Here is a 10,180-nt window from a genome sequence, read left to right as displayed (position 1 = left end):
TATATAGAGAGAGAGAGAGAGAGAGAGAGAGAGAGAGAGAGAGAGAGAGAGAGAGAGAGAGAGAGACCCCCTAAAATAATGTCAGGGAGTCCTGGTGGAGAGGAAGATTGTGAATCAAGTAAGGAAACTGTGGAAAAGGAGGAAGAATAAGTTGGACATTAGTAGACAACAACCGTCAGTATCTTGATTGAATGAAAATTTTGGATTCAAGCAAGAGAGGTTGCTGAATGTAAAAGGAGAGCCTGGAAATGACAAATGGCAAACAAGGAGTATTCTGACTTCCCCTCTAAGACTACTGTGTTGGGACACCTAGTACTAGAAAGGATGATCAGGGATACAGTGTCCTCTTGGGAGAGCAAAGTCTTTGTGAAGGTTAAAATGTGAAAGAAATAGGATATTATGAATATCAAAGAAGAAATTAATAAACTTGAAAGAAAAAAATCCTAAAACATTGAATTGATAAAACCGTTTTTTAAAAGCTAATAAAAATAAATAAAGAATTTTAGTTCATCCAATTTTTTAAAAGAAAAAAGATTGCTAGTATCAAAAATTTAAAAACATAATATTCTAACAGCTGAAAAAGAAGCAGTTAGAAATCATTTTTATTGTAAGGACCATGCTTGGTCCTAAAGAAGAGATATTTCTTTGCAGAGGTGGGAAACCATTGTTATGGAATACCACATATCAAATGTTTTGGGTTTTTTTGATGTTTTGGTTAGTTTTGTGGAACTCATTTTCTTTCCTTTTTTGTCCTTTATTATTATCATCATTATTTAAACCCTTACTTTCTGTCTTAGATCAATACTAAGTATTGGTTCCAAGGCAGAAGAGCAGTAAGGACTAAGTAGTTGGGATTAAATGACTTGCCTGGGGTCACACAGCTAGGGAAGGTTCAGAAATCAGATTTGAACCCAGAATCTCCTTTTGCTAAACCTGGCTCTCTATTTCACTGAGCCCTTGCTGCTCCTTTTTGTCCTTTATTACTAAGGATGGCTACCTTGGATAGAGTAAGAGTATATTTCCATGGAAAATATAAATCTATCAAATATAATTATTATGTTTATTAATTTATTGATTAATTATTAAATATAATAAAATAATAAAATGTACGTCTATATCATCTATTAGTATATAGATGTGATATACTGGCCAAAAAAAAAGTTAGTTTGGCATGACCTATTCTTGAGGAAATCTTGCTGTCAGTTTATACCACATCCTATTTTAGATGTTTGCTAACCATCTCTTTATTTAGCAATTCATTTTACAGTTTTCTCAGAAATTGAAATTAAACTCAACTGGCCTATTGTTTGCTTGTACACTCTATTCTCTCTCTCTCTCTCTTTTTTTTTTTTTTTTTCTGAAATTCAGGACATTTCCTCTTTTCCAACTGTGAAATACCTCTTGCATTCTCTACATACTTTCAAATATCACTGATATTGACTCAATAATCACATTGTCCACTTTTTCTAGTAACCAGATGACAAACTATTTAAAACACAGCTAGGTGCCTTCTTATTATATCCCTGCTCATCTTGAGTGTCAAATTCCAATTAGCCAATTTTGTTCTATCTTTTTGAGTGAAATAAGAAAGTTATCATTTGGACTTTTAATGAAATGCCACATGGGAAGGTCATATTACTATGAGAATATAACTGGCCCATTATACCATTCTTAAATTTATTCTAGTATAATGATTTTGTGTGGGTTTTTAGCATTGACGGCAAAGCATTGATTATACATATTTAGGATTACTTCTGTAACTATCCTGAAGAACTGGAAAGTTAATTAGTAATGTTACGATTAAAAATAATAAAGACTGATATAATAATATAAATTAGTATTTTAATTAAAGCCATACTGATAGAGATAAAATCATTAGACCACACGCTTGTAAGAATTCAAAACTGCCGCCCCAGCCATTATTGTTACCTCACGTCTCTTCCCGCACCTGCTACCCAAAGAGGCCAGTTCAAAGTCACTTCCCCCTATTTAAAGCTGTCCCTCACCTTGAATACATAATCCAAAACAGGAAACCCGTCGGACCATGGGAAATGTAGTTTTTAAGGTCCTCATGTGTCCATAGAAAATATATATATATATACACTTTTAGATGGCATTTCCCAAATTCCAATTAACAGTAAAAAAATCAGATTCTAGAATGTGACCCAATGGAGCAAATATAACCTCAAGCTGTCAGCAAAATGAATAGTTATTGGTCTTTGTTATTGCAGATCTTGGATGATGGAGGGGACCTAACCCATTGGATTTATAAGAAGTATCCCAACATGTTTAAGAAAATCAAGGGTATAGTGGAAGAGAGTGTTACTGGAGTTCACAGGTAAGAAGCATCATAGGAATATCTGCTTGACACTGCCTAGATTCTACTCATTTAGCCATCATAGTATCATTCTGGATAGAATATTGTGGGCTGAAAACCCAAGTTCAAGTTCCAGCTCTGTCCATATACTTGTTTATGACTTTGGACAAATCATTGAATTTCACTTAGCCAGAGTTTTCCCATATGTAAAGTGGAGATAAAAATTATAATACGTCATAAGATTATTGTAAAGAAATCACTTTGTAAATCTTTAGGTACCATATAAATATAAACTCTCTCATTGGAAATTAGAACATAATTTGATTGCAGTGTTTATTTTTATTTTACTCTTAGTACCAATTGGTCAAGCTAATCTTTCCCTCCACATTGTCCCTTTTTACTAACTTCCCTATTGCTGTTGAAAAGACTGCCATCTCCCATTTACCCAGGTGGAAATTTCTGTCATCTTCAAGTCCTCCTCTGCACTTCATCCCTCTTTGTATCCAATTGGTTCTCCAATCTTGTCCTTTCTTCCTTCACAGCGTTTGTGATATACTTCCCCTTCTCTCTACTCACATAGTTGCTACCCTGGAGCAGATGCTCATCACCTCAGATCAGGACTATGAAGGGAGGTTCCTCATTTGTCTCCCTTCTCTAAACCTTCCCCAATTCAGCTGCCAAAATGATTTTCCTAAAGTGCAGATATAATCATGTCTCTCTTTACTCAGTAAACTCCAGTGATTCCCTTTTACCAACAGGAACAAATATAAAACACTCGTTTTGGCATCCGAAGCTCTTCCCAGCATGGCCTCATGGTCCCTTTTTAGTCTTCTTCCACTCTGCTCCCTTCCACATATGTTGTGATCAGGCATTCTGGCCTTTTACCTTATATACATCATTCCTTCTTGTGCCTTTTCACTAACTATTCCCAATACCTGGAATACCCTTCCTTCTCCTTGAATTCCACCTATCAGTTTTCCTGGTTTCTTTCAAGAATCAGCTCAAACCTCACCTTCTGCAAAAAAATTTTCCAGGTTCTCTCCTTACTATTGCTTTTCCTCTGAGATCATCTTCCATTTATACTATATGTAGCTAATACATGTGATTATTTGTTCCTGTCTCCTTAAGGGTTGTATTCTTACTCTTTTTTTTTTGCCATTTAGCACAGTGCCTATCACAGAATGAGCACTTAATCAGTGTAATGGAGGGTTGCAAACAACTGTAGCAGCCTGTCAGTTAGAAAGATTTAGAATGTTGAACCAGCTTGGGGGCTGTGCTCACAGGGGAAAACCGTTAGAGCTAGGTTATAAATATCCCTGGAGTTCCAGCTGAAGGGCCTTTTGCCTTTGGGGCATCTTGGACCTTGTCTATTCTTTCTAGACCTCTCCCTGACCTCTCCATTTACATCCTGCTACTTCCCTGAATTTCCCCATTGGGCCCGGGAGGAAGGGTGGTTTGGTGGTTGGACAGCTTTCTCCCTAGCAGCAGTTATAAAACCCTCAAACCCTCTTTCCCTCTGCTTACCCCTGGCATCAATAAATCCCCTTTGATATCTACACAAAAGCCTCTGGTGAATCATTGTACTTGATATTAGTGCAAAGGCTGAAGAGGGAAGGAATAACTTTACTTTTATTTCTTAAGGGCAAACCTAGGCATCCATCTTGGGCAGGAAGTAGCTAGCCGAGACTTCCTGTAGATTCAGTTTCACTGGCAAGGAAGAGCCTTTTGTCTCCTCCCTAAAGGAATCTTAGAAATTGACAACAGAAACCTTTCAGCCAAACCCATATTACTTCTGGCTGACTCAGTTCTTCTTGTATCACATAGATAGCCCCATGCCTAAAGGACCCAGCCTATTTCCTCCCAGTACCTATCCTCTGTCTCTAGCCTCAGTGACTAGCCTGTTTGAGCAGCCCCTCCTATATTCCCCATTCATTCCCTTACCCATCTCCTTATATTCCCCCATTTATTCCTCTACATATCAATATTGCCTTTTATTTTATTTCATTACATCAGTACTGAGTAACTATTGGCTTTGTATTATAATTCTAAAGAATGTAATGATAATAGCTCATATTTAAGCTTCACAGTCACTCTGTGCTGAAGTTTAAGAAATAACAGACTTTATTAATCCCATTTTACAAATGATAGAGAAGTAAAGCAGCATGTTTTTAGGTGCCCACCTAGAATCAAATGCAATAACTTAGGCATCAGAGTTCCTTTTTTGTATTGCTCAGAAGACCACTAACTCTTGGAGTAACCTTAGGATCACTCCTGCTTCTTGTATTTCAGCTGTAAAGATCAGAGTCTATACCATAAACCATGAGCAATAACTTTAAATGCAGAACCACAGCTTATCGAAAAGTTACCACTTTTTGGAGACTGTAAAATTCTAAGTCATTCCATGCTAGTAAAAAGGATAGTATGGTCAATTTTTATTATTGTTATCTTGAATTAAGTTTGTTGTTCACTTTGGTCTTCCAGTTTGAATTCCCTCTTTCCTTAAACATTTGGCATAAGACTTGTGCCAGCTAGTCTGAGGCACATACACAAATGACTAAGACATCTTCTCTGTCCATAAGAGCTCCCAAGTATAGTGGTGGAGTATTTTTTTTTATTGGAAAAGTTTTATTATTGAAGGTAGAGCAGGATAGCGTAACAAAGTTTAGATGATTCCAGTTTTGTTGGCAACATCCAATGTGTCATAGTCTGGAGCAAGTCGGACATAGGCCTTCTTCTCTCCATCAGGCTGGATCAGTGTGTTGACCTTGGCTACATCAATGTCATACAGCTTCTTTACTGCCTGCTTGATCTGATGCTTATTGGCTTTGACATCCACAATGAAGACAAGAGTGTGGTTGTCCTCAATCTTCTTCATGGCAGACTCAGTGGTCAGGGGAAACTTAATGATGGCATAGTGATCAAGCTTGTTTCTCCGAGGAGCACTTTTCCGGGGGCTGCCTCCGAAGTCTTAGAGTCTTGGGTCGCCGGAAGGTGGGAGACGTTCGGATCTTCTTCTTTTTGTGGCTATTGACACCCTTCAACACTGTCTTCTTGGCCTTCAAGGCCTTGGACTTGGCTTCTGTCTTGGGGGGGGACAATAGCTTTCTTCTTGGGCTTCGGCGCCATCTTAGAGGAAAGAAACCAGTGGTGGAGTATTGATAGGAGAGAGTAGTAAGTGTATCAAAGTGAGAATCACTCAGGAAGGGCACCATAAAATACATAGTAGACACAGAAGGGGAAAATCTCCTTCCTGCTTGAGGACTGAGCCAAATGCAGCATTCTTGATGGACTCTCAAGGGGAGGAACCACCATAATTTCCAACCACATGATCCCAACAGACTATATTCTGGGTCTTTAGGGTGAAATAGATAGTGAACACATTGTCTCAGCATTTCCTGTTCTCCTCTGTTTCCCTCACCCTCACAGGCTGTACCAGTTATCCAAGGCTGGGAAGCTTTGCGTACCAGCCATGAATGTCAACGACTCAGTCACCAAACAGAAGTTTGACAACCTGTATTGCTGCCGGGAGTCCATTCTTGATGGGTACGTCATCACAGACATCTTTAGGGAATGCTTCGGTTGGCCTGTAGGGGCTCTAGGATCCTTTTCTTTCTTTTTTTTCTTTAAGTTTATTTAATTAATTGATTTGGAATATTTTTTCGATGGTTTCATGATTCATATTCTTTCTCCCTTTCCCTCTCTCCCTCCCATAGCCAAAGAGCAAAATCAGCTGGGTTTTACATGTATCATTAATTAAGACCTATTTCCATATTATTAATATTTGCAATAGAGTAATCATTTAGAGTCTACATCCCCAGTCATATCCCCATTGAACCATGAGATCAAGCAGTTGTTTTTCTTCTGTGTTTCTGCTCCTACAGTTCTTTCTCTGAGTGTTATAAGAGGGGAAACTAGATATTTAAGGTATGGTTGCCAGGAATTGGATTAGCTTGATTCCAAATTTAAAATAGACCCAAGTCAGAATGACTTTTATGGAAGTTTATTTACAATTAGGAAGGTTGAAGGTAGGGAAATTGAGAGAGAGAAACTCTGGCCCAGACCGGATGAGAATTTAGAGGCCCCAGCAAAGGAGCACAGAGGTTAATTAAACAAGGCAGCTAGCCACAAGGCCTTTTACAATTAGAGAGGCAAGAGAGGCTTCCTTGAGGGTAGAGCTTCCAGAAATGCCAAGGGGGAGGAGAAAGGAAGTCAGCCTAACTTACCCACGTGACAATTCAGAGGGAAGCTGTCTGAGGTCTCGCCAGAGATCCTTCTACACCAAGTTCAAAGTGCCAACTACCTCCACAGGAAGTTACCATCATATTTGAAGGATAGCATCTTTCGTCACTTCCTGCATCCACCTCCAATTTCAAGTGGACAGATGGCAGCCTCAACATTGCTTTTGACTGCCCAAAGGGTAGTCCCTTGTTTTTGATTTGTTACTTATTGTCACGTGTGGGTAACTCATCTCCCCTCCCCACTAAGTTGGGTGGGGTGACATTATTTCTGATGGCTAGAGTCTAACAATGAATGAGGATGAGCTAATTCCATTTACACAGTGTGGATAGCGTTCTTTCTCATAAGTCCTTCAGAACTGTGGGAGGAGAAACACAGAAGAAAAACAACTGCTTGAACACATGGGCTGATGGGGATATGATTGGGGAGGTAGACACTAAATGATAACTCTAGTCCAACTATCAATAACATGGAATTAGGTCTTAGTCAATGATACATGTAAAAACCAGTGGAATTGTGTGTCAGCTAAGGGGGGTTGGGGGATTTGGGGGAGAGGGAAAGAACATGAAACATGTAACTATGAGAAAATATTCAAAATAAAATTTTAAAGAAAGAAAGAAAAAAGAAAAAACTATTAAAAATAAGTCCCTCAGAATTGTCCTAGAATTGAATTGCTGCTGGTAGAGAAGTCTATTACATTCGATTGAGCCAATGTGTATCCATCTCTGTGTATAAGGTTCTCCTGGTTCTGTTCCTTTCACTCTGCATCAATTCCTGGAGTCATTCCATTCACATGGTATTCTTCAAATTTATTATTCCTTTTAGCACAATAATATTCCATCACCATCAGATACATAACTTGTTCAACAATTCCCCAATCGAAGGGAATCCCCTCATTTTCCAATTTTTTTGCTACCTCAAAGAGCGTAGCTATAAATATTTTTGTACACATATTTTTCCCTATTATCTCTTTGGGGTACATCCCAGCAGTGGTATGGCTGGCAAAAGGTAGGAAGTCTTTTAAAGCCCTTTGAGCATAGTTCCAAATTACCTTCCAGAACGGTTGGATCAATTCACAACTCCATCAGCAATGCATTAGTGTCTCTGGGATCCTTTTCTGAATAAATGCCATGGGTCAAGGTTCTAGGACTGTAATTGCTTCATGCCTAACATTTAATCTCTCAGATTTGTGACTACTAAAGAAAGTTCTTCATTATTTAGAAAAGTCAGTCTAGTTCTTGTTCAGTTGTTGGAGCTCCCACTTTCTGTGAAGTCAGTAACTGAAGCCAGTCTGAGGAAGTAAGCCCTTTGCCAGAAAGCTATAATAATAGCTTTCAGTTTAGAGATGGATTGGTAATGGTCAATGTCTGCAATGAAAACCACAGAGATGTGTTTCATATTAGATAAAATTTGGAGGGATTATGAAATATTAGGAGAACAAAAGCCAGCTGCCTAGAAGGACCCATCTAGATATAGGCCAAGTACCAGTAAGACTCTTTTTTCCCTCTTTTCCTTCTTGTATTTTTTTCCTGACTCTTCCACTCAGCTTTAGCATGGAAGACTCATAAATGCCCTATATGAAGCTTTTAGATTATTCTTAGTGATATTTGATTTAGAAAATTGTTTTTGCCAGATAGTTTCCAACGTGTGTGTGTGTGTGTATAATCATTTAGCCTAGTGGCATAGTAACTAGCCTGAAAGCAAGAAAAACAAAGCATTTGTATCAGATGTGCCTAGGTAAGCTAAACAAATTTCTTCCTTGACCATGTGAGTATCTCTGTCAAGAGGTAGTTGATAGGATGGTTTGGGGGTGTAGTTTTGGGTTGGTTTTTTTTTATCATTAGGCTTTTGGAATTGTGTTTGGTCATTGAATTGATCAGTGATCAAATCTCAAAGTTTTTTGTCTTTATGTTGTTATTGTTATTATTGTATGAATTATCCTCCTGGTTCAACTCACTTCATGCTGCATCTGTTTATAAAAGCTTTTTCAGGTTTCTCTGATATAGTTCTCTTTATCATTTGTTACCACAAATGAGTTTTTTATGGGATTTCAAATACATTTCTTTTTCTTGAGGTATTTGAAATTTGATTTCCTTTTCAAATTTTACAAAGAATTCTAATGCCAATTGAGAAGATGCAGTCTGGCATAGAGAGACAAACAAGTTGTTCCAATGCCTAATTGGTATTTTTCCCTCCCCCAGGCTTAAAAGGACAACAGACATGATGTTTGGTGGGAAGCAAGTGGTAGTTTGTGGCTATGGAGAGGTAAAGTTTAGCCTTTCACAGAACTGATAATTAAATGTATTCATCAAAACACTTGTCCTTATTGTACATATTAGAGAAGGTCTGCATGTGGGTCAATGTTCCTCCCCTTCCATCTTTAACCCTGGAACATTATTTTAGAGGCCTTCTAATTAGAATACGATTTGTCATTGTTTCTTTTTGATTTACCATCTTCTCTCTTCTTGATTTTCTGACTTGTTCTTGTCTCACTGTTTGTGATGCTCTTTTAGCTTGTGTTTTGAATGCAGTTCGTGAGTGTGGGTGTTTTGTGTGTATGAATGTGTGAAGCAAGAGGCTGCAGAGGTGTTTCTGAAATGGCATTCATTTCTTTGTTTTCTTTTTCCTCCCCCAAGCATGGATCTTTTCAGTGAAATTCCTGGGGGTGGTCATAGGGGGCTTTAGGAAGTTCGCCAAGAGCTTTGAAAAACTCCTTCTGTGACTGATTTTTTCACTTGTCTGCTCCTTTTTAGGTGGGAAAGGGGTGCTGTGCCGCCCTGAAGGCCATGGGTTCCATTGTGTATGTGACTGAGATTGACCCCATCTGTGCCCTGCAGGCCTGGTAAGCATTGAAGAGGAGCCTTGGGTTCTTCTTGATACTTCCAACAAACTCCCCCCCCCCCCCCCAATACTTATGGTCTTGATTTAACTAGGACCAATAAAATAATTTTCTTTAGTTCCCAGGGTATCTCAGTCCCTCACAGCTTCTCAGAAGAACAGGTACCCTTTAAGATGACATGTAGCATTGCCCAGGTTAATCCATTAGAAGAGTTTGCCAACTATATTTCAATGATGAAAATAGCATGGGAAGTCTACGCTAAAATTTAGAGTTCTTGTGGAACTAGAAAAAAAAATATTTCCTAGATCCAGAATGTAAAGAAATATTTTCCTTCTCATGTTCAGCCCTTGATGTTTGATCAACAGTGTTTGCCTCTGTGGCCTATTACTTTCTTGTGTATGTTTAAAACCAGTTTTAAAGCAATTTCATTTTTATGGAGATCCAAATTTTCTCCTTCCCAACTCCCCATTCCCTCCTTGAATTGAAATAAGGAAACTAAACCCTATATTACAGACATGTGTAATCAAGCAAAACAAATTTCTACATTGACTGTCAAAAAAAAAAAAAAGCCTCAGTATCTCTGTATACACTCTTGAGTCTATCAGCCCTATCAGAAGGTAGGTAGCATATTTTGTTCTGAGCCCTCTGGAATTGTGGTTGTCCATTTTATTGATCAAAGTTTCTAAATCCTTAAAAACTGTTTTCCTTTACAGTGTATTTGTCTAAATAGAGGTATCTGGGGCAGAAGAATGAATGAGTGGGACTCTGATTCATTCTAATTTCCATAG

At 38.3% G+C, this 10,180-nt stretch overlaps 1 protein-coding gene and 1 pseudogene across 1 annotated transcript in view; one reads left to right on the top strand and one right to left on the bottom strand.

Annotated features, from left to right (window-relative positions):
* AHCYL2 (adenosylhomocysteinase like 2) overlaps window positions 1–10,180 on the top strand; it is a 40,784-nt gene that overhangs the window by 20,084 nt on the left and 10,520 nt on the right. Inside the window, exons 7-10 of the mRNA XM_044679544.1 lie at window positions 2,232–2,338; window positions 5,744–5,860; window positions 8,755–8,818; window positions 9,307–9,395. Coding sequence (XP_044535479.1) covers window positions 2,232–2,338; window positions 5,744–5,860; window positions 8,755–8,818; window positions 9,307–9,395 — 377 coding nt within the window. The remainder of the gene's footprint in view (window positions 1–2,231; window positions 2,339–5,743; window positions 5,861–8,754; window positions 8,819–9,306; window positions 9,396–10,180) is intronic.
* Window positions 4,980–5,443, bottom strand: LOC123250471 (annotated as a pseudogene).

The sequence above is a fragment of the Gracilinanus agilis genome, chromosome 5 (genome assembly GCF_016433145.1).
Source record: "Gracilinanus agilis isolate LMUSP501 chromosome 5, AgileGrace, whole genome shotgun sequence".
Classification (NCBI taxonomy): Eukaryota; Metazoa; Chordata; class Mammalia; order Didelphimorphia; family Didelphidae; genus Gracilinanus; species Gracilinanus agilis.
Note: the sequence above shows the minus strand (reverse complement) of the source record. Positions and strands in the feature narration are given on the sequence as shown.